Raw genomic sequence first — 24,853 nt, 5'->3', positions numbered from 1 at the left:
TGAAAGAATGGAAGAAAACCTTATAATTTAAAGAAAGGTATATGCAAAATTCATAACCCTAAGAAAAGAAAACTACTAAATAAATTCCATTTCAGACACAAACAGTAATAATTTTTTCAAAAAAGGGTTTGACTATCCATTAAATACATTTGGAAAATTTGATGTAACAAGTAAAAATGGGGCCAGAGATATAACTTAGTGGTGCAGCATATGCCTGGCAAGTGCAAGGTCCTGAGTCTGACTACCAGTACCAAAAAAAGACATTAATCTTCCATGTGATATTATAGTGTAAAATTTTCAAAGCAACAACTTTCAAAAAATATTCCTTCAAAAATATTTTGTCATCAAGATATTAATTTTCAGAAAGGATTATAATGAAGAATAGAATTAATTATTACATAAAGCAAAGAGTATAACTACAAACTATATGACAATATACATAAAACTCATTAATACAAAGAAAATGATAAATTATTAATTTTTTTGTGTGTGTGGTACCGGGGATCAAACTCAGAACCTTCTGCTTGCCAGGTAGGCACTTATGCCACTGAGCTACATCCCCAGCCCCAAGAAAGTGATAAATTATTGAAGACTACAAATGCAAATAAAACCAGATGTAGCTCATTGAGCCCAGTAGAACTTTCTATGATGAAGGACATGCTCTACCTCCTGTTGATTACATCCTATCAGATGAAAGTAAGACCATAAATGAGAACACTGGTATAGAGAATTTAGCACAGAAAAATTTATTGATAAAATTTAGTAGAAACAATATAACTGCATAATAATGTGTAACAGAAATTTTTTGTAATTGCTAAAATAAATCTTAAACTCGAAGGAAGCAACTTCATGATATAGATTCAAAAGAGAATGAAAAGAGGTCAAAATAATCAAAGTTATGAATTGAGAATGGAGAAGAAACTGCTGAAAAATTAAATTTTAAAAAGAAGATAGTGCTCTCATGTGACAGGGTCTAACAAGTGACAGGACTCCACTTTTAAAAAAGTTAGACTCACATTTAATATTCCGGGACAATTCCCTCCAATTAAGTGTGCACGAAGTAGAGATTTCTAGATTCTGAGGTGGGTTCCCCAGGCAGAACTCACTTACGCTTCTTGCAAATTCGTGAACACTTCAGCTCCCGACTCTCTGGGAAAATGCACACTTGGTTTGGCTCCCCTTTATATAGAGGAAACCACGAAATAGACCTGATCAGGGCCACATGGCAGGGGATGCACCCTGACTGCACACACCTGAACCTAGTCACAGCCCACAGTTTCAGCACATGGTGTTCACTTTGATTTTATTCTCCAAACAAGAAGATACACAACTCACAGAAAATGAAGAGCAAACAAGAAAGACCATGATGAATTTAAAACCCAAAATTTATTCAGGCCACTATTTATAAACAAAAGTTCTTAAGTGCTTTCCTTGTTTTAGGAATCGTTTTGGGTTTTCAACAGATAGTAAGAAAACATGCACCTTGGGAATAAGTGGACAGTTAAATGCAAATTCAAGGAGGACAGGGATTCGGAGCCCTTGAGCTCTGTTTCACAGAACACACTGATAAAGCGCTGATCAGGGCAACTGAACTATGATTAGATGCAGGAGATCCTCCTTACAAGGAGCTAGCGAAGGTGCATATTATCAACCATTTCAGCTATACCTAATTGATGTATTGACTAACAAAGTTTTGACCTCTTTGTTTTCTATGCCCCTGTTCTACAATGTTGAGTACATTTTTTAGTTTAATTCAGTTTTTGGTACAATTCAGATATACACAATGATCACATTCTCCATGGGGAACTTGTACCTTTACATGATACATCTTGATTCCACTTTTTCCCCATTCCCCTCCCATCTTTTCAACCCCTCTTCCCTTCTTCATTCACAAAGATTAGTTTCCATTTTATTGTTTTCTCTTTTTGCTTTTCCTTTCCTCCGCACCCAAGTTCCCTTTTCTTTTTCAACATAAAGAGCTAATGTCTAGAACATATAGAGAAGTGAACACAATGATTCATCGTTGCTGTTATCGTTAACCTCTCAGGACCTTGTTGGGTTATGGCAGGTCTCATATTCTGAATTCAAATTCATTTGTAGTTCATCCTTCCAATAAATTTGCTAAATGTATCTGATATAAAATTTCCCTTCAACAGGTGATAAAGTGGGCATAGCATACAGCAAAATTTAGTTACTATTCAAATGAACAAAAAGAATAAATGTGAAGAAGTCTTCAAATATTTAAAAGTTAAGCAAACAACTATAAAATACAGTGCTGCTGTGATGGGAAGACGTGATAAATATACTTAGTTTTCATCCAGGATGGAAATGCAGACACAGAAACCTAATGAGTCAGCACAGAGCAAGGAAGATGAACTCAGGGTACTGTGGTTGTGGCAAGGCTGGGGCTGGGAAGCAGAATCCGACCTGGGGAAACCGCGTGTGTATAGTTGGGTGAAGCAAGCACAAGGAAGATGAGATTTAGTGAGATAGAGGGAGAATGATTGATGACATGGACAGGGCAGAGTGCAGCAATTACAAGACTACATGTAAGAAAGCAGCAATCTGTGGAGAATTGTAGGAAAACACTGAGCACCAGCAGAGGGAATCCAGCCAAGGCAGAGTGAGCATCAATCTGAGAATGGGAAGCAGCCAGCGAAGGCTCGATCCTGAGTGGCTGCCAGGACTGTCACTCATGCACACGGAAGACATGAGCAGAGGTCACAGTATATGCTCCTGGATAACCAGGGCTTTGCAAAGAAGGTGGTAGAATGCTTTAGGTTTTGTGGATAAATTGAAGACAGCACCTCAAGAAAGGAGGTGGGGAGAGCCACTCAGAGGAATACAGCGAGGGTACAGAAGGATTTAGAGCTACACTGGCTCAGATGAACATTGTGGTCCTTGAGTCGCCCATAGCCTACCTCTCCCTGTGTCCCCTGGAGAGATCCTACTTTACTGCCTCTGCGCCTGAGTCCTAAGTAGGAACTGCAATCCCATTCTCTGTCTGCAAAGCACAACAGCTCCTTGGATATAATCAATGTCTGGGCTGCGAAATAGGAAGTGTCAGTGTGCAGGGCACAGCCCTCACAGCCCTCTGAGCAGCGTGCACCCGATCATTTACACCACAGTCAGGCAGCAGCAGGAGGCCCCTCTGCAAGCCAGGGGCAGGTGACCTGGAAGACTGAGTAACCCAGTGTGCAAGGTGCTGCATCCAGAAGCGCTTGTTGGTGAAATCGTTGGTGGGCAATAGTTTACCTTAGTCTGTAATGTTTCTAGATTTTTGCAGTATTAATATAATGTCACCATATTCCTGCCTATTTTTATCTACCCAAGCTCTATCTCTTTCTTTGGTTACAATTACCAAAATTATGTCAATTTTGTTTTTGAAAAAAAAAAAGATCATGCCACCTGAAGTCTCTGACCTTCTATCCCCTGGCAGCTGCATACTAAAGTTGGCAACTTTATTCCCCCACTTTGCCCTCATCAAGATCCACCACGCTCACCTGCTTTGGGGCATTTGGCCTCACCTCCTCATTGTTCTCCAGGGTGTTGCAGCTTCTCCCTCTTGTGCCCTGGAGAACTCATCTCCTCCTTGACACTTTCAGCCCCTCTGCTTCACTGTCTGTGTGTGCAGATTTCTTAAGTATGGTTAATCCCATCTGCTTTGCTGCTGTATACAGCATTCCTCTCCATGTTGTGGCACTACTCTATTTTAGATGGCATCCATGATCACATGGCCCAGAAGCACATGGAATATTCCCTTAGAGTATGTTTATCTCTCGCACTGCTTTATCCTGAGTCCTATAATAGAAGCAACTTCAGGTCTGGGATAATTTGTGGAGCATCCATCTGCCTGGCAGCGGGCTGACAGACAGGAAGAAGCATCATTAGTTCAGCCTAGTGTGTTTTACCCTTTGATCTTTAGATTTTCCTCAGAGATATAGTAGGGCTGGATATATGTATTGTGCATGGGTTTTATACATTCCTGTTGCATGGAGGTCCTATAAACTGTATGTCTGTCCCATAAATATCTCACAAATATTTGTAATGTGTCATGGGCTTATGGGGTCCACACAGCACTGACAGCTGAGAAAATCATGTTTAGGGGAGGATATCTAGATTGAATGCCTATTTCAGTATGGGGCAAGGACAAATCATTAAACAATAGATGACTGGTAAATGTGAATTTATAAAGAGAATGTAAATCCAAAGATGCAACCTCTGTTGTCTTAAGAACATTCAAAAAAGAGCCTGCAAAGTGGCAGGATATGTGCAAACAACACAAGCTTCCTCCTTTGATGGGCCAGCAATGCCTGTGTTTAACTGAATTAAAGGCAACGCTAGATAAGCAATACAGAGATTGGCTGCTGGTATTGAACTGGATTTTCCAATGCAGATTCACGAACACCCCCAGAACACCTGTCTTTCTGTCTCATAAAATCAAGAGTGTGGGAAATTTACCAGCTCCACAATATATCCAGGATGTGGGATTCCCAGTTTAGTAGTTGGCAGAATGTAGGAGAGAGCCCTGAAGGCGAGAGGGACAGGAAGAGTTGTGGAGTTTTACAAAGAGGGGCCGGGAAAAGAATGGATGGAAGGAAGCCCAGAAAAATGCAGGTCATTAGGCCTTGATTAAAGCACCGAAAAGAGATACAGCAATGGCAGGAGGAACAGAGGGACATGGAGAGAAAGGGAAGGAACTGAAGAGGATGCAGTGAACCAAGCCTGGACTGTGGAACTCTCAGGTGGCCCAAATGGAAAGGAAGGGATCTGAGGGCATCCACTAGAAGTAGAGAGGAGATTCAGAGATGCACAAAGAAAGGTGGAGGGAAAACAAAACATGGTGCATCGCACACTGCGATGGATGTAAGTTGAACAGGAGGGACCTGGAGGCTGGCAGAAAGGACCAAGAAGGCAAAATGAAGAGCACAAGGACATGAGAAAGTGTGAAGTGAACCAAATCCAGTGTGTGGGACACACAGGTGATCAGAAGTGACTTATTTGTGTTGTGACCACCTACCTTATGGTTTTCCCAGGTACAGAGTCTGTCTAGAATAACAATAAAGGAATGGGATATAAGAAAGTTTCCAAGTGAACTGAGATTTAAGGCAGTACACACATCTCTGAAGAAGGGGAGATTCCAGGGCGGGGAAGCACCAGACATGTGGTGTGTTGGTTGGTTTTGTGGAGATTGTGCATTGCTTTTGCACCCTCCCTAGTCCCAGGGCGATGGGTTTTCATTCATCTTTATTCTGTTCATAAGGGTAGAGTCTCGGTCACACAAGTGCTGAGGGCTGCCTGGTCATGGTAATAAACAACTGGCTTTGAAATTTGTACCCGTGTGTTTTTAAGAAAATGCAACCTCTTCCCTTCTGTCCCTTTCCTTCTTTTTTCCTAGGGCCTGAGTCTCTGTGCTGTCTCTGCGCTGTCTCTGCCTACCAGAGAGCCCCATTTTGTACAGAGGGAACCTAGGAGAAACTATTGGACCTGAGTTTTTGTGGCTAGGACTGCATATGTTTGCAGAAATGAGAGTAGGGTTTGAGGCACAGGCAGAAGCAGGCAGGGGGTGGGGGATGCTTGTAAACACCCAGAATCCACTAGAAACCATAACCAGCTGGGCTGTGTGCCATGGATGTTTGAAGGGACCTTTGGAGGAAGAAATAGATCTGAAGCCTGGGGAAGGGTATGATGGAGGATGCAGGTAGGAAGGGCGGCCCAGAGGGGCAACACCAGCATGGAAGTAAAAGAGACTGTGGTATGTGTTGGAAATTCCAGGGAGTTGGGGTGATCTGAGGAAGGAATCAAGCTGAGGACTTTTGGATAAAACTGAGGAGGAACAGCAGTGGGAAACTAGCTGAGGATGCTGGGGTTGATGTGCCCGTGGGGCCACCCTGATGGCCTTGAAACCTAAGATTCTGTGCAAAAGGCTCTGAACTCTTCCAATTAAACACCCGTCTCTGGTCATCTCATTACATGCTCAACCAGAAAAGCCTAAGTCTTTGTGTGGAAGGGCATTCAGTTCAGGCCATGGTGGGAGTGACTATGCCATAAGAGCCAGGCAGGATGCTGAGAGTGCAGAGACAAGAAATGAGGGGCCTTGTTTGGGGCAGCAGTCCCTGGCAACAGTGCTGCGGGGGCGGCTGTGGATGCTCAGGTGATAAAAGAAAAGAAAACACATCCAAAACACCTAAACTGAGGGACGGGACCAAGAGGCAGTAGAAGCCCAATTGTGGGTGAAGCTGCTAGAGTGAATGTGGCAAGGCCTCAAGCCAATCCCCACTTGTTAGAAGCAAGCTGAGCAATGCCCAGTGCTCATTCACTGCATTTTGTTTCCTCACATGAGGTCAGAATATATGCGCTAGGTATTCACTGTTCTCCTCTTTATGTTGTCAGTAACATCCCAACAGTGCAGAATCCTGACAAAAGCATTTCACCCACTGTGAATACTTTTATGCTATGTCTCCACTGGGAGTCCAGTGGTGTGGTCCAATATAAGAGAACTGGCTGTAGGCTTTGCTTCCAAATGAAATTTGCATGTTTTTTTGATTTCTGCATTCTCTCATGCTTGTGGATTTAAATTACTGATGAAAACTTCTTTTCACACAGGTAACATGCATCAATTTCTCTTTAGTGTTTTGTCTTGCATACTAAAGTAGGATGATAGAGTAAAGGCTTTCTCACGGAGATGACATTAATATGATTTCACTCCACCATGTATACATTCTGTCATAACTACACAGGTGAGATTACTGCAGGCTGTCCCCAAGGTGAAATCAACATGGTTTTTCTCCTTTGTGTTTCTCATGCCTAATGATTGAGTGAGGACTTCACCACACAGCTGGCATTCACATAGTTTCTATCCTGTGTGTGTTTTCCTATGATTCCAAAGGCTAGAAGAATGAGTGAAGGCTTTTCTGCACAAAGGACATTCATGTGGTTTCTCTCCTGTGTGTGTTCTCTCACGTTGCCTAAGGTGTGATGATTGAGTGAAGGCTTTTCCACATAGCTGACATTCATATGGTTTCTCTCCTGTATGTGTTCTCTTATGAATTTTAAGATGACCAGAGCAAGGGAAGACTTTTCCACACAGATGACATTCATATGGTTTCTCTCCTGTGTGCCTTTTCACATGGCAACTAAGGCTGGTTGGATGACTGTAGGCTTTTCCACACAGATGACACCGATATGGTTTCTGTCCAGTGTGAGTTCTCTCATGATTTTTAAGTTTGGATGAGTTAGTTAAGTTTGGCCCAAACAGATAAGATTTATAAGGCTTCTCAGCATTATGTGTTTTCAGAGGCTGATGAAGTTTAGAAGATTGATTGAAGATACTTTAACACACAGAGCACTCATTTAGCTCCACTGCTGTTTGAGTCTGATCATGATCTCTAATCTTAGAAATATTTGTAAAGCCTTTCCCATTTGGATGACCTTTGTATGAACATTTTCCAGAGTTAGTTGACTTGTGTCTTTGGATTGCCGACTGATATTTGAAGTTTTTCTCACTCATTGCATTCACAATGGTTGATCTCACTCTGTGTGCTCTAATAAAGTTTAAGTTTAAAACATTAGTTTAATTATTTTGCAATAAATGATATTCATACAATTTATGACATATGAGGTCAGAGCTTTTTATAAAGTATTTCTTAAATAGATAACATCTATGTGATCTTTCCCCACTATCAGTCATACTGTGTTGCCTGATTGTATACTGGGGGAAAATGTATTTATCATGTTGGTAGTATGAGTTATTTGAGTCTTAATGAATTATACTTTTCCCTTTTCAAGTATGGATAATCACTAAGAAATTTTTCACAGTAAAGGTTTGCAATGTTAATGTAAAGTGTGAATTAATACATATTGTATGAAGTCACAAGAGTCAGCTAAGTCTTTTAATTTATTGCTATTGGAGGTCTTTATCAGTATGACTTATCTGTTTGGGGAGAAAATCAACTGTTTTTTTAATATACTGATATAGCTTTACATGTAACTTTCATTAAACTTAATTCTAGCTTATTCAATGAATTCTAGAGTTGTATAACTTTATTGTTACTTGTATACTCAAAGTACCTTACAATCCATGTAATACAAATATTTTTTCTTTATAATATCACAATTTACCTATGAACAGATTAATTTTGGCAATTAAATGTCTTTCACAGTTTAGGTGCTACTGTTCTTTTTGGCTAAGGCCACACATCCTGTTTCTGAAATCATATTAAATTTTAATAATCTCAAGGTATGGAGAGCATATGATTTGGAGAGTGCTTCATCTTGTCTATGAGAATGTCATTACACTCAACTGCAAACTGTTAGTCACTGAAAGTTGCTTCATTTCTGTGCATGTATTCGTGTTTATAAAACTTACCGTGAGATTGATGGTGTGTGCCTTATTCCTACTCATATGTGGAGAGGCTGTCGTTTCCTCTTTTCATGTGCACTTTTTCTTTCTGTAATAATTACAAAAATAAATAACATGCAAGGGAGAAAATGAAATAAATAAACACGATGAAGTGCCTTTTATCTGCTGCTCTGTAAAGGGCATTTCCATCAATTAATATTAGAATTCCCAAATAAACAACTGATGAAAATTGCACAAATATAGAGGTTGATTGGTGAAGGGTTTGAGTTCTCAGTAGTTTATACCATAAATCACTGAGGAAGTGTAAAAGTTCAAGGAATCAAATGACAACAGAAACAGGAGATGCCTCAACCACTGAGACACAATAAGAACAGTTCTAAAATGGAAGGACATACCTATTTTTCACAATTTTAAAAATTAATTTATATCAAGAAATTAAAAACTTTCATGTCAAATACATAACAGTAGTGAACCAAAGAAGTATTCAATTAAATAATGCTGAGCTGAATGTAATGAATAAGATGTGAATTGCACAACATGAAAAATTAATACACAAATATTTTTAATTTTTTAAATGTTTAAGATTGTATTTTATTATCTTAGTACATGTTTTCTGTATTTGAAATTTAACCATCCTGGGAGTGGATAGGTGTAGGTAATATAGCTTGTCTCTTTTTAATTCCCTTTTGTTCCACTTCCCTCTCCAAATTTTTAAATCCCTTTTCGCCATTTTCTTTTTGTTGTTGATATTTTCATTCTTCAATCATATCCTTCATGTGTAATAGTTATATTCACTTTGGGTATTTAGAATCTGGATATTGCAAGTCTTAAATCTTTTCTTCCCTTCCTCCTTTGTCCTCCTGTCTGTCCCCTGCAGTCCTTCATCTTTGCAAGAGATCTATCCCATTACTTGTCTTTTAGCCACTTTTATTTTTCTCTTTATTTTTGCTTGGCCTTACTCAAGTGAGATAGACCAGGCAGTGTTTAAATTCTGTGTCTCATTTTATTACCTCCACATTGTATTTCTCGGTTGCATTCATTTTCCCACAAATACTTCAAACTCATCAATCTATAAAGTGAAGTAGTACAAGATTATGCAGACATCACATTTTCTTATGCATGTATCTGTTGACAGACATGCTGTTTGGTCCTGGATTTAGCTATTATGAATTGTGCAGTGATAAACACTGGTGCGCATGTGTGACTGTAATATGATGTATGGAGCATTTTTGGAAAAATACTTAGAAAATGAAACCTAGGTTACATGGAATTTCTACTTTTACTTCTTTGAGGAAACTCTATACTGCTTTCCATAATGGCTGTATTGCTTACATTCCACTCACAATGGAGAATTGTGCCTTTTTCACCACAGACACACCAGCGGTTGTTACTCTTTGACTTCATGATTGCCATTCTTTCAGGTATAAGACTTCATCACATTGTTTTCATTTGCATTTCTTCCATGGCCAAAGAACTTGATAATTTTTTCATGTTTGTTGCTTGCTTGTAATACTTCTGATGTGTAATGTTTCCTTCCACTTGCCCATTTCTTCACTGATTTGTTTCTTTTAGGTGATCTAACATTTTTGAGCCTTTGTACATCCTAGATATTAGTCTTGTATTTCATGAATAGCTGGCAAACTTTTTACCATTCCTTAAGTTGTCTTGCACTGTGCTAATTCCTTTGCTCTGCAGAAGCTTTTTAACTTGGTAATGTCCCATTTTAGTATTTTCTTATTTCCTGAGAAATTAATGTGCAGTACAGTAAGTGCACAGTATGTAATATGCAGTATAGTATGTACTGCACAGTATGTAAATGTACAGTACAGTATCTAAATCTCTTTACATAGAGATTTAAGTATTTTACCTATTTTATCTTCAAGAGGTTCCACTTTAAAGTTCAGATATTTGATAAGATAGTTTGTCTTACTGCATCATGAGATATAATAGTCTTCCACAAATACATAGCCTCTAGCCAACTTTCTTGGCATCATTTATTGGGACAGCTGTCTTTCCTTTAACGTATATTTTGGCACATTTTCTGATGACTAAATAGCTGAAGTCCGCAGATGTTTCTGAGTCCTATATTCTGTATCACTAGTTCACAAATTTCTTTTCAGTACTCTATAATTTCTATTACTTAGGCTTTCTAAAGCAACTTGAAGTTAGGTGTTATGATGCCCTTTGCTTTTTTCTTGTTGCCCCATATTGCTTTGCTATTTGGGGTCTGTTTTTGTCCCCTGTGAATTTCAGGAATGATTTCTCTAATTCAGTGCAGAATATATGTAGTACAGTGTTTCATGCACTGAATTCCTTATACAAATCTCAGGAAAATATTTACATTCATGTTCTTCCCATAAAGTTGGCCATGACTATGTTTGTCTATAAAGGCAGAGTTCACACACAAAGCAGCAAGCTACCAAACACTTTGTTTGCTGACTGAAGTGCTCACAAAAAACACTCATGAACCAACAGAATAAGCTCATCTAATGGGTAATTGGATTATACATGTACATGTATAATCTGTTTTCTTCATTTTTCAGAGTATGCACAATTTGAAGTTTTTTCTTCCTTCAAGGTCCAGGGAAATGTTTGTGTATTTTTACTATTAATGTATTTCTTTTATTACATGTCTTATGTCTTCTTCTGTCACTTTTATCAAGGTCCTCTAACATTTAGTGTAGAGGTCTATAGTGTCCACTGTTGGTTAAATTCCTAGATTTCAGTTTTCCCTGATGTTAATATGAATTATGTCGGTTTCACAATTTTGTGCTCAATGATTCCATCATTGGTATATATATGTGCTATTGACTTTTGTGTGTTGATTTATTATTTTTCAGTATTGCTAAAATAGATTAATAATTTTAAGAATTTTCTTGGGGTAATTTTTATGTCCTCTACATAGTTTAGCATGTGAACTGCAAATAGTAGTTTGGTTTCATCCTTTCTTATATAATTTCTTTAATTATTTTCCTTACCTGACTGCTTTAGCTATTGTTGTGAATACTATGTTGAATGGTATTGGTGATCACTGGCATCCTTGATTTGTTTGTTGTTCTAGAAAGAATGCTTTCGGTTCCCTCCCTTTAATAGGACAGGCATATACATGAATTGTGAAGATCATTTCAAAAAATAATCACATCGCTGGAGAAATTTTTGCAAGTATTTGTTCCAGATATCTAAACAAATGTGACTTAAGAATGTATGTGTCACTATAAAATGTATTTTTCAAATTCACTTGACCAGCTCTCTTCTACACTGAAATATCAATATGTCATATTTACCTAAAATCTGGTTTTGGGTGAATTCTCTTTGTTCTACCATCCACAGGATTTCCCTTTTATCTAAATGAAAAATTACAGCTGATATGCAGTATTCCTGTCTGGTTCAGGAGAAAATAACAAAGTGGATTATTAAATTCATAGCAATAAATGCACATTATGACAAAGTCTATGGGAGATACCAAGACAAAAAGGTGAACATAGGTAGAAGGCCTGGACAATGTGGTAAGTGAAAAATTGTGAAGGTCTTTATTAGATTAGGAGGAAATCTACTCTGTATGAGCAAACTGTGAAGTCCTCAGGACACTTGTGCTCATGGTTGTATTTAGAGATAAAACAGAATGATCAGTATTTCAAAAGGGATAAACTTAATGCATTTGTGACAAAATGGATGCACTCAGAGACTGTCCTTATGTAGAAATTAATCAGATGTACAAGCTTAAATGTCACATGAATTTTGGTCTTGTGTGAAAAAAAACAATATATAGATAGACAGATTGACCAAACAAAATCTAGGAGAGTTGCAAAAAGGAAGATACATTTTTTTCAAAATATAAAAGAACCAAGGGATTGAGAGATGGGGGAAACAAGGGAGAAACTGAAAAGAGAATACATATTTGAGATGAGTTATATACACATACCAGCTCCCTACAGGAATGTAACCATGTACTCTAAACATGTAAGACTAAAAATAAGAATATCCAAAAACTCAAGATGGGCAGTAAAGGTGTCTTCACATTGAAAAGTGTAAATAGTTTCATGGTAGGGAAATAACTTCAAATAGCATCCAATATAACGCACTCAAGTATACTCAGAGCTTTCATTTTCATATCAATAATGATCCTCATCAAAATGTTAAAAAATCATCTATAAAATATTTCACATATTTATAAAATCCATAAAGCTTAGTTCCCTGATTTGCTCAGCATTTGGTGATTTAGCTATATGATGTCAGGAAATAGTTTTCAAGACTATATTAGGGAGTGGTAAAATGTATTGTATATGAATGTAAATGAAATTATCTTTGACATAGTTGTGATGTCTAAGAATGGCCCAGAACAGAGATTGAGAGGGATAAGGAGCATGTATTCTAGACAATGTCTGAGTGATTACATATAGGTTGAAGGTAGGTATACTCACAGGTAGGTAGAAACTTGACTAAACAGACTCACCAATAGAAACCAGGTCACTGATGTTTTCCAGCATCACGTCTCTATACAGCTTTCGCTGTGGTGTGTCCAGCAGGGCCCATTCATCCGGGCTGAATTTTATGATCACATCTTCCATGGTGATTGATTCCTACAACACCATGCACATTTCAGGTTAGACAGAGAAGCAGTGACAAACCACTTCCTAGTAAGTGAACTGTGGGGACAGCATGCATGGAGAGAACAAGCTGTTCAGGGCAGCAGTCTATTCTCTCTCAGCGCTGGACTGGAGCTAATTCAGAGACACTAGTGAAGGAGGCACCAGAGTGACTCACTGGGGTTCATAAAGATGTCTGGAGTTCAGCCCAGCACCCACAGACACAGTATGTGTGTGGAGAGTAGCCACCAAGGCTCCAGAGGGTACCCGGGGCTCTGCCAGCTTTGCACGTTGGCCAGGCAGGCGCAACAGTGACTCACCGGGGTTCCTGAATACATCACGTGTTCAGCACAGCACCCATAGACACACTATGGGTGTGGCAAATAGCCACTGAGGCCCCAGAGGGTGCCTGGGGTTCCGCCTGCCGTGCATGCTTGTCAGGGAAGTGCAGGGGCTACTCCCAAGGCTTCTTGAAGGTGTCCAGGGTTCAGCCCAACCCCTACAGACACACTATGGGTGTGGCAAGTTTCAATTTTCTTTTAAGTTTTCATGAAATATAGTTTGCAGTTTCTTGTTCAATAGTGTCTGTGTACTAAATTTTATTTCTACTACAACTTTCAGTACTTATGTTCTGCTCCAAATTTTCACTTTGCATCCTTGTTTCATTTTGAGGTGCTGGAGGTGCATCATCAGGTTCAGGTGAAATCTGGCCTTTGTTATGATGGATGTGCTTTTTGCTATAGCCTTCCTCTTTGCCATACTATTTCTGTGTCCTGTAAGGAAAGGATTATAAACTGCAGTGTTTGAACTGGTGACAGAAAACCAACAAATTGAGAGAAGACAAGGGGAGGGAAGACCCTTAAGAAAATCCCAAATAGTGAACAGATAGCAGAAGAAAGCAGAGGGTGAATGCTGTAATAATTGTTAGGTGGTGTAATCCTGAGGGTTCTGTCACTCAGGAGGCTGAGGCAGGAGGACCTCAATAATAATTTAAAAAATCTACAAAGACATGGAAAAAAAAATAAGAAAAAGAGAAAGTAAAATACTTTGTGTTAGAAGAAGGAAGAATAACAACAGGTAAGAAGGAAGTACAAAGGAGATAACGTATAAAACTATGCCTTAAAAACAGAAAAGAGGCAGGAAGTAGAGGTATCAGATCCCTAAGAAGGCTTCCTGCTCAGTTCCTCAGGCAGGGACTTGGGGAGCATTCAGCTTCCTCCTCCTGGTACTGCTGAGTCACTGAGCGGCCATTGCTGTTTCTGGGCCTCTGTTTTGTGACCCGGATCTGGAGTGAGCAGCCAGTGACTCTTTCTTCAGTGTGCTGAACCCTTTAGTTCTGCCTCTGTGGGAAATGCTCTCCCTGCTGACTTCTCTGTACCTCACAGAAAGACAGAAAACTCACTCTGGAGATTCAACCTCCTAGCAGACTCATCACATCTACTCGGGCTCTTGCTGGTAACACACCTTGTATGCTTTGCTTGGATTTTCCCTACAACTGGAAAGCTATATCTTCTCAATAAGTTTCAGAAGAAAGAGGCAGGTCCTTTGGTGAAAGGCAATTAGGAAGATTCATGTATGAAGTTAATCACTCACAAAATATTCTTAGTGTAGTCTATGAATTAGGAAGCTTTTTAGGTCTTGGAAAACAGTGAGAAACCCAGACAAGGGATTCTATGGACGCAGACCCAAATTTCACATGAGAAAACCATCGAGGAAAATGATATGGAAAAATGTAAAAGTATAAAGGTTTAAAATAAAATAATGGGATTAGAAAAGAAATTGCTAATGTAACATGCGAAGAAGTGCTAGGCCACTGTTTATATTGTTCTTTTCAGCCAATATTAAGAATTTATTAATAATCATAATAAAATGTGAAATCAGTATTTTATCTTTGGTCAATGAAAGCGTAAGCACTATTCCCACAGGGGCCCGAGTAGTAAATTGTTTCATTGCTCTCTCATTCCCTACTCATGCACAGGATTGATTGGACTTCTCTGTAGAGATCCTGCTTCACTTAACATTTCTGCTTCTGAGGAGGGAACAACCCTGCCAGGGAACACAGAAAGTTCCACTATATCTGAAGTCAATTTGATCATTCCTCAATAATACCTGAGATCTTTAAGGTGTTGAATAACAATTCTTTGAGGTGTTGAATATCAGTCAGTTATCTGTCTCAAGAATGACACTTCTTAATATAACACAGGTGACCCCAGTGCAAAACCAGTGCTGATAACCAGTTAATTAATTATTGTTTCTGGAAACATACAGTGCTTACTACATATTGAAGTCCTAGAGTTTATAATTATTTGTCAAAATCTGAAAATCCATTGCAAACACCTGCATTTATATTTTATTTAAGTCATGAAAAACCAGATACATTTGAGAACACTACTTCAAATCTTTGTTATGACCCTTCAATTTCCTCAGCTCCTATTTTGTCCCTTGTTTATCTGATGGTTATAGTTTTTGTTTTGTCATTTTGGTACCAGGAATTGAACTCAGGACCTCACACTTGCCAGGTGGTGATGTGCAGCTGAGCTATAACCTGGGCCCATCAGATGGTTTTTGATCTAGTGTGCAAGTACAATATATAATTTAAATTTTGACCCTCAGTTTGACAAGCATTAAATTTAAAAGGGTTCTAGTCCTGCCATTCACATAATTTAACTTAAATTTATGTATAATCCTTTTGTATTGTGAATTTTATAGACATTTTGTTATTCTGTACAATATGTGTGCACATTCTGGGCAGCAAAACCCAGCCCCTCTTTAACCTCAGGTTTCTCACCTGAGCCTCCATGGTATCACCCACACCCGTCTATAGATTCTATTATTCACCCCTCATGCTGCTTCATGGGACAAACTTCAGTGGCATCTGAACCTAACTACACAGGCATTCATGCCTAGATCCTGGTCCTCACTTGGGGAGTCTGTGTTCAGCGATGTTTATATTTATTTTTTGAATTATGCTTCCCAAGTGTCATTTCTATCTGTCCTATTACATACCAAAGAAGGAAGTTCCTTGATGCCAGAAGGACATCTCTGGAACCAAACATGGCGATAAATTTTTCATTACGACTGATGCACACACACAGGTGCACAGGCTCCTGTTGTATCTACTACTCTTCTCCCAAATAAGCAGCATGTTAGAAATTTTCAAGACTAATTTTTTTATTATTTTGAAATAAAACTGTTTATTCACAGACATGATCATCTATATACAAAACAGGTACATTTTTAAAAGCTACTAGAACTAATTAATTACTTAGTTTATCAAAGTTGTGCAACACAAGGTCAATATATAAAACTCATTTGTATTAAATTTACAGTCCTAGGATTTGATACGCAGTAGATACAGGCCTCACAACATGAGCTGTGAGTGTCCTTTCCATCTATCTACAAGATGAGCTCTGGGGTTGGGGTCTGTGGAGCGATGGGGTGAGGAGAACCGAGACTGGAGCATAGAGCCCTGTTGGCAAGAGGGGCAGGAAGAGTTGTGGAGAGCTGCAAAGAGGGGCAGGGAGACATGAGTGCGGTGTGTGGGAAAACACAATAAATGGAAGACGCCCAGAGAAATGGAAGCATATGAGGCCTTGATTAAAGAAATGGTGGCGTGGTAGGAGGAAGAGAGGGACCTGAAGAGGCTGGGAAGGAAGTGAGGATGTGGAGGGAACCAAGCCTTGAGTGTGGAAATCTCAGGCAGGACAGCCAAATTTAAAGAAAGGGACCTGAGTGCCTCCAGTGGGAGTGGACAGCAGAGATGCAGAGGGACACAAGGAAAGGTGGAGAGAAGAGAAATCGATGCATGAGACACCGAGATCAATGTAAGCTGAGCAGCAGAAATGCAAAGACCCTGGGCCTGGAGGACAGCAGCAAACAGGCACGAAAGGGAAGATTAGTGGAGAAGGAGCTGAGGAGGGGTGAAGCGCACCAAGCCCGATGGGTCGGACACCCAAGTAAGCAGAGGTGTCTGGTTTGTGATTTCAACACCGCCCTTACGATGTTCCCATGTCCACACTCAGTCCAGCACAATAACATCGGAAAGGGTGTGAGGAAGTTTCCATGTGAAAATGAGTTTCAATGCAAAGCAGCAAAACACACATTTCTGAAGTAGAGGAGACTCCAGAGCTGGGAAACCTCCCATGTGGGGCCTGTGGGTTGGTTTTATTGGGGTTTGTGTGGCCCATTTGATCCAGAGATGGGACCTCATTCCTCTCCAGGCTGGTAGAATGGGGAGGATCTGTGTTACCCAAGTGCTGTGGGTGCCATGATCATGGTAATAAACACCTAGATTTGCAACTTCTATACATTTATTTTGAAGAAAATGCAGCCTCTTCCCTTCTCTCCCTTTCCTCTTTTAATGACTGAGTCTCTGTGCTCTCTCTGCCTCCCAGAGAGCGCCGTTCTCTACAGAGGGACCCTCGGAGAAACTCATACACTGGAACCTTGTTGTACAGAATGTGCAGAACTGGAGGAACCTGGGTACAGGCGGTGGCACCAGAGGAGGCAGGTGGATATGGGATGCTTGGAAACGTCCAGAAGCTATGGGAATCCATGAATTGCTGAACTGGGTCCCAAGGGGGATTGGAGGGACCTCTGAGGGAACAAACAGACCTGAACCCTGGGGAAAGTTGTGAAGGAAGAAACAGGTAAAAAGCATGGACAGCACTAGGAGAACTAGACGACTTGGTGTTGGGATGGAAATTCCAGGATGTGGAGTGAACTGAGGAAGGAGTGAAGCAGAGGATGTTGCAGAAAGCTGAAGAGGACCAGCGGTGGGACACGAGCTGTGGCTGTGGCAGTTGATGCAGCCATGGGATCACCCTGGTAGCCTGGAAGCCAATGTCTCTTTCCAAAGAGATCTGGTCCCTGCCATGGACAGCCCCATCTCTGGTCATCTAAGCTGATGGTGGATCTGAGGAGCCTAGAACTCTTTGATGAGCAGTGTGCAGTTGTGGGCATAGTGGGGACATCTGGGCCCAAAGAGCAGGGCAGGACCTTGAGAGTGAAGAGACAAGGAATTGGGTAGCCCTGCTGAGGTTACCAGTCCTGGATGCCAGTCCTACAGGTCATGGACCGTGCCTGATCAGCTGGTAGAAGAGAGATCCCATCCAAAGCTCCTAGAAGGGGGAGGATGGCAGCGGCAGTGGAAGCCCAATATTGGGTGAAAGAGCTAGAGTGACTGTGGTGAGAGGTCAAGCCAAACCCCACTTATCAGAAGGCAGCTGAGCAATGGCCAGTGCCCATTCATTACATTCCTGCTCCCTCACAGGTCAGAATATTTGCTGTAGCATTCACTGTTCCGTTTTGTATGTGGTCAGACACATCACAAAGTACACAATAATGACATAACGGTTTCACACATTTTGAACAACATTATGATTCATCTCCATTGTGAGTCCTCTCATGCTGTCCAATATAAAAACACTGGCTCTAGGCTTCTGCATAGAAATGAAATTTATGTGGTTCCTCTGCTTGGGAAATTAAGTTACTGACTAAAACTTTTTTCACAGATGACTTTCCTAAGTTTTCTCTCATGTGTGTTTTCTCATGCATACTTGTGGCAGACGATACAGTGAAAATTTTCTCTCACTGATGGCATTCATATGACTTCTCTCCTCTGTGTGTTCTTTCATACCTTCTAAGTGGAGAAAATTGCAGGCTGTTCTGGAGGTAGCATCAATATATTTTATCTACTGTGTGTTCTCTTGTGCCTATTAAGGTTAGATGACTGAGTGAAGGCCTTCCCACATAGAGCACATTCATATGGCTTCTCTCCTGTGTGTGTTCTCTCATGCATTCTCAGGTGAGATGATTGAGAGAAGGTCTTCCCACACAGATGACATTTATATGGCTTCTCTCCTGTGTGTGTTCTCTCATGTATCCTAAGTTTAGGTGTCTGAGAGAAGGCCTTCCCACATAGATGGCATTCATATGGCTTTTCTCCTGTGTGTGTTCTCTTATGAATTTTAAGTGTATTAGAATGAGCAAAAGCATTTTGACACACATCACATTCATAAGGTTTCTCTCCTGTGTGTGTTCTCTCATGCATTCTAAGGTGAGATGATTGAGAGAAGGTCTTCCCACATAGATGACATTCATATGGCTTCTCTCCTCTGTGTGTTTTCTCATGATTTTTAAGAGAACTAGAATTAGCAAAAGCTTTTTGACACACATGATGGTCATGTGGCTTTTCTCCTGGGTGTATTTTCTCATGTATACTAAAGTTATATAATCGAGAGAAGGTCTTCCCACATAGATGGCATTCATAAGGTTTATCCCCTGTGTGTGTTCTTATATTTTTCAGGGTACATGAATTATTCACAGTTTTGCCACAAAGATATTTAGAAAGATTCTCACCACTATTTGTTTTATGATGCTGATAAAATTTAGAAGATTGATTCTTGATTTTTTCCCGTACACAGCATTCAGTTCCAGAGTTAGTCATCTGGTGTCTTCTGAATGCAGATGGATATGTCAAGGTTTTCCCACACAGATTTCCTTCAAGATTTATCAGTTCTCCGAGTGTGTACTCCTGCAGTTTAAGTTTGAAATATTAGCTTATTTTTGAGGAAATGACATTCAAACATTTTAGTACATATAAGTTCAGAGCTTTTAGTAAAGTGTTTTTTAATATGTAACGTTTATATGTCCCTTTTGACTATAAGTCATAGTAGGTTTCCTGAGTCATTCATGGGGGTAAGAGGGTTTCTTATGTTGGTTATGTATATAATTTCTGTCTCAATGAAATATATCATTGTCACTTCATGTATGAATTCCTACGAAGGGCTTGTTCACATTGTAAGTGTGCAATGTTGAGGTAGATTGTGATTTAAGAAATGCATGAAGTCATACTGGTCAGCTAAATTTTTTAATTCATTCCAATTGAATGGTCTTTGTCAATATGAGTTATTTATATTTGGAAGGAAATCAACTGTTGTTTATTATATATTAATATATCTTCATATGTCATATTCACTAATTTTACTTCTATATTAATCACTGAATTCTAGAGAAATGAGTTATTTTTTTCCATTTATAGTCATATTATCCCATTACCATATATGAACATTCTTTTTCTTCAGTATCACAAGTAAATGATGAGTAGGTTAATACTGACGATTCAAACAGTTTCAGAGTTTAGGTGAAACTGTACATTTTTTCATTCCTTTCACACATAACAGTCCAGGGAGTATGTTACATTTTAAATAATCTCAAGCTATCCAGACCACATCACTTTAAGAGTCCTTCGTCTTGTCTTACAGAATGCTATCACACTCAAATACGAACTTTTCTCATTGAAAGTTCTTTCCTATCTGTGCAAGTATGCATGTGTCTAAAACTTACCATGGGCTTCATGGTGCATGCTTTATTCTTCTTCATAATATGTGTGTTTATCCTTTCCTCTTCTTCACGTATGCCCTTTTTTTCTGTAATAATTACAAAAATAAATAATTCACAGGAACTTAATAAGTGAATATGATAAACCCCATGAAGTGCCATGTATTTGCTAGTCTGCAAAGGGCATTTGTGTGCATGTAATATTAGAATTCTACAAGTAAAAAAATGATGTAAATTTTACAAATATATGGAGATGGATTGATGAAGTTTTGAGTTCTCAGTAGTTTATACCACAAATCATCATGGAAATGTTAACTACATGGAACCTAACAATAATGGCAACACGATATGCCTCAAATTTTGGACATAGTGATTGCAGTTCTAAAATGTAAGGCTATAGCTAAAAGTTAAAATTTTATACATTTAAGATATCTCCAGAAAAATACTTCCATGTCAAATAAATAAGCATAATAAACCAAGGAATTCTCACATTAAATGATAAGATCAGAGATAAATTTACTGAATTAGATGTGAACACAAAAATCTAAACAATAAAATAGTTTATATTTATATGTTTAAAATTGTATTTTAAAAAAATAAAATAAAATAAAATTGTATTTTATTCTGTTAGTATATGTTTCCTTTATATGAAGTTTATATACATCTTGGAATGAGTAAACATACAAAATACAGCTCATGTCTTTTTAATCCCCTTTCTGTCTACCTCCCTCCCCCATCTTTATTTATTTATTTTGTATTTTTTTTTTTTGGTACCAGGAATCGAACTCCTCACCCTGTGCTTGTCAGGCAGGTACTGAACTACTGAGGTATACCCTTGGCCCTGTCCCCCATCTTTAAATACCCTTTCCCCATTTTATTTTTCATTTTTGGTCAATATGAACATTCTTCAATCATGTTTTTGATAAGTAATACTTATACTCATTGTGGGTGTTTTGAGTCTGTACATGGCACATTGTACACCCTTACTTAGTCTCCACATTGATCCTCCTCTCTGTTTCCGGGACCACTTCACATATGAGAGGGAACTATGCAATTTTATTTCTTCTATCCATTTTTATTTTACTCTTTATACTTAGTTTGCATTTCTCAACTGAGAGTTAAAAGGCAGTGTTTAAGTTATCTTTCCAATTTAATTCCCTTAGTGTTGCATTTCCCGGGTGCATCCATTTTGCTTGAAACATCTCAAATTCATCAATCTTTACAGTGAAGTAGTATCACATTATGGACCTTTTTTTTTTTTTTTTTGGTTTTTCTCCGGTACCGGGAACTGAACTCACGACCTTGCGCTTGCCAGGCAGGCGCTTTGCCGCTGAGCTAAATCCCCAGCCCTCACATTATGGACGGACACCACATTTTCTGGGTATTTGCAATAGTTTATTGAGATACAGGGAGATTCCTGGATTTAGCTATTATGAATTGTGCTGCCATAAACGTTGCTATGCATAAATGACCATTATATGATAGATGAAGCATTCTTGGAAAAGTATTTTGAGTGGGAAACATGGATCATATGGAATTTCTACTTTCATTTCCTTGAGAACTATGGATACTTAGAAGTTTACCTTCCACCCACAATATCGCTGTGTACCTTTCTCATCACGGACAGACCAGTGCTCATTACTCTTTAACTTCTTCAAGATTGCCATTCTTTCTGGTGTAAGAAACCTTCATGCTGTTCTAGTCTGTACTTCTCTCATGGTGAGAGAAATTGAGAATTTTTCATGTGTGTTGTTTGCCGATATAAACACATGCTGAAACTACACAAACCTCGTGTCTATAATATCAAGATTATACGTGATGTTGAGTAATCATTGCACTGCTTGATAAACAGTGACAATATTACTCTAAACTCAGAAAATATATTTGGGTTTATCTCAACATTCCCACTCAATGCATTACTTACAATGAGCCCAAAGCAAATAAGGATTAGCAGAAAATAAAAGAATAGGAATAAGATAAGATGAAAACTAACAGAAAAAGTCATATTATGCATATTTGTTGATGAAACAATCAGAAGCTTTCAAGATCTCGTGAGCAAATTTAGCCAAATGGCAAAATAAACATCATGATTCAGAAAGCAATAGACCTTTGTTTATCCTAGAAATTGAACACTGAGAAAATAATCAGGGAATCTGCTATTTACAATTCAAATATGTACAATAGGTACTTAATGTAAACTTCACCAAATGGGTAAAATTATTCTGTATAAGAAATTTCACAGTACTAATAAATAGTTGTAATCATAGGCTAGAAAATAGAGCTCTTTTCTATTTTCCATCTAGAAAGTGACACAGAACACTTATACGTAAGGATGATTGGATTTGGGGATATGAACAGATCTTAGAAGCACTCTATTTATCAGTAGAAGTGTATTGATGAGTTCATAGATGAAAATAATTTTAAGTGTTGTAGCCTGGATCAAATAAGGTGTTCAATTAATCCATGAACTCAAAGAGAGTGCTCTTGTCCCTGACCCCTCCCTCTCTGAAACCTTTCCTATAATAAATTCTATTTCAGCTTCCATGAAGTGAGGAAGCTTCATATTGAATGAGGCAGTTCTGCCATAATATTCCAACTTGGAGCCAGCCATCCATATTAGGAAAGCTCTGATATTCTGAGCTCCCATATACATTTTAAAAAATTACCCAAGGGTAGAAAAGTGACAAATATCATATTGATGGAGACCATTATGAAGCAGACCTGAACAGGACTTACATTAATCAATTGGCTTTTCATGCTCACTTGTGAATCTGTCCAAGGCCTAGGCTCCTTATCTGGAAATGGTGGACTCATAGTAAGTGAACCTCTGTGAGTCACTAATCCCTACTAAAACCTGTAGTGGTGAATGAACCCAGAAAGCCGCAAAGAATAAGACAAGATCACAGCCAAGGAAACCTGCATCAGACCTCAACTGGATAAACACTATAGCCTCAGGCATCTCACTCCTGGGTGGATTAACTTAATCCTTATGAAGGATTAATGTAATACCTTACTTAGAGATGTCCTGGAGTGATTCTGCCCTTCGCAAGTACTCCTTTCCCTTCTTTTGACAACCAAATAAATATAGGCCATCCAGAGGAGGTCTGGGTCTTAGTGAAATCATTCCATTTGCCTCTTTATATTTAGCCTTTGCTGTACACTCATTCAGGAGGCTATGGACCTGATCAGCCTGCAATAACTAAGGGATATTATTAACCTGATACAATATCTCATGTTTTTGATGCAACAGAATTGATATTAGTATAATGAACATAATATCCAGGTTGATCTATCAATTTACTACACTCTCAATCAAAATACTAAGAGCATTCATCACAGGACTAGAAATATAATCCAAAAATTTATAAGCGAAGACAACAAACCAAGAAAATATAAGGAATAATGAGCAACCAAACAAAAGTGTTAGAGTATCATATATCAAAATATACAACAAGCACATAGTGCAATAAACAGCAACATATTGGCATTAGTTGTCTGAGCTAGAACTGTTTACACCAAAGAAATCACAGTCAGTAACCTTTATGTGTATACATTTTTTAAAATGGATAAAATATGCAATAATAAAAATGCAACCTTCTCAACAAGAGATTTTTAAAAACTGATCATTAATACACAGACAGTAATGTTCCTAAGATCACATATGGCGTATGTACATAATAGAGTGTGCTTTACCCAGAAACAACATAAAAACAATGTCTGGAGGGAAGTGTAAATCCATTAAACAGAATAAGGCAGAGTAGGAAAATAAAATATCACATTCTTTCTCTCATATTTGAAATAGAAAAGACAACCAGAGTGCTTAAAATAACATAAAATTTGAAGAGAAAATATTATGTAAGAAAAAGAAAAGTGAACGAGAGAAGAAAAGTTAAGAATGTCACAGGTTGACTGAAAGGGATTGATGTGTATTTTATGCATATATATTTGTTCTAAAATAAATCTTACAGTTTGCTGTGATTAATATTTACCACTTAGAAAAAATACATGAAGATCATGACAAGCAGTTCAGCTAGGTCACATGAAATTGACATAGGGGTTAAGGAATATAATTAACTGGATACTGTACAGGATTTTCAGGATTAGATTATTAATTAATGGAGACAAATGGCTCAAAAGGTAGACAGATAACATGTTTAATATAGATTATGAGAAAAAATGACACTATGTAAATGTCTCACTCCATTATATGCATAAATATTGTTTCACTCAGAAGCCGAAACAATGGCATAAAAGTACATGAAAGTGAAGATCTTGTAAAAGAAATAGATCCAGAGCTTCCCTGGAGCGCAGCCTCGCTCTCCCCCTTGTGTGTGAGTTGCAGGGCTAGTATCTGAAGATCCACAGCGCTCAGTGCAGCTCCTGTGCTGTTGAGTGGTGGAAGGTGGGGTCCCAGATGCTCCCGAACTATTTTGCATTCAGTTGGCTCCGAGGCGTGTGTGGAAAGGGCAGGGGAGACTCACTGGAGTTCCTGAAGCTGTCTGGGGATCGGCCCAGCTTCCACAAGGGTAGCGGGGATGCAGGTTGTGTTTACCGAGGCTTCAGA

General features: G+C 38.8%; 1 protein-coding gene across 1 annotated transcript in view; it reads right to left on the bottom strand.

The window, feature by feature from the left end:
• Positions 1–6,856: 6,856 nt before the first annotated feature.
• Positions 6,857–24,853, bottom strand: part of LOC106148665 (zinc finger protein OZF-like) — a 25,128-nt gene continuing 7,131 nt past the window's right edge. The window contains exons 4-7 of the mRNA XM_013514940.1: positions 20,296–20,378; positions 18,646–19,483; positions 11,601–11,608; positions 6,857–7,276 (exon numbers count right to left, since the gene is read on the bottom strand). Coding sequence (XP_013370394.1) covers positions 6,857–7,276; positions 11,601–11,608; positions 18,646–19,483; positions 20,296–20,378 — 1,349 coding nt within the window. The remainder of the gene's footprint in view (positions 7,277–11,600; positions 11,609–18,645; positions 19,484–20,295; positions 20,379–24,853) is intronic.

The sequence above is a fragment of the Chinchilla lanigera genome, unplaced genomic scaffold, assembly GCF_000276665.1.
Source record: "Chinchilla lanigera isolate Chin_1 unplaced genomic scaffold, ChiLan1.0 scaffold00002, whole genome shotgun sequence".
Lineage (NCBI taxonomy): Eukaryota > Metazoa > Chordata > Mammalia > Rodentia > Chinchillidae > Chinchilla > Chinchilla lanigera.
Note: the sequence above shows the minus strand (reverse complement) of the source record. Positions and strands in the feature narration are given on the sequence as shown.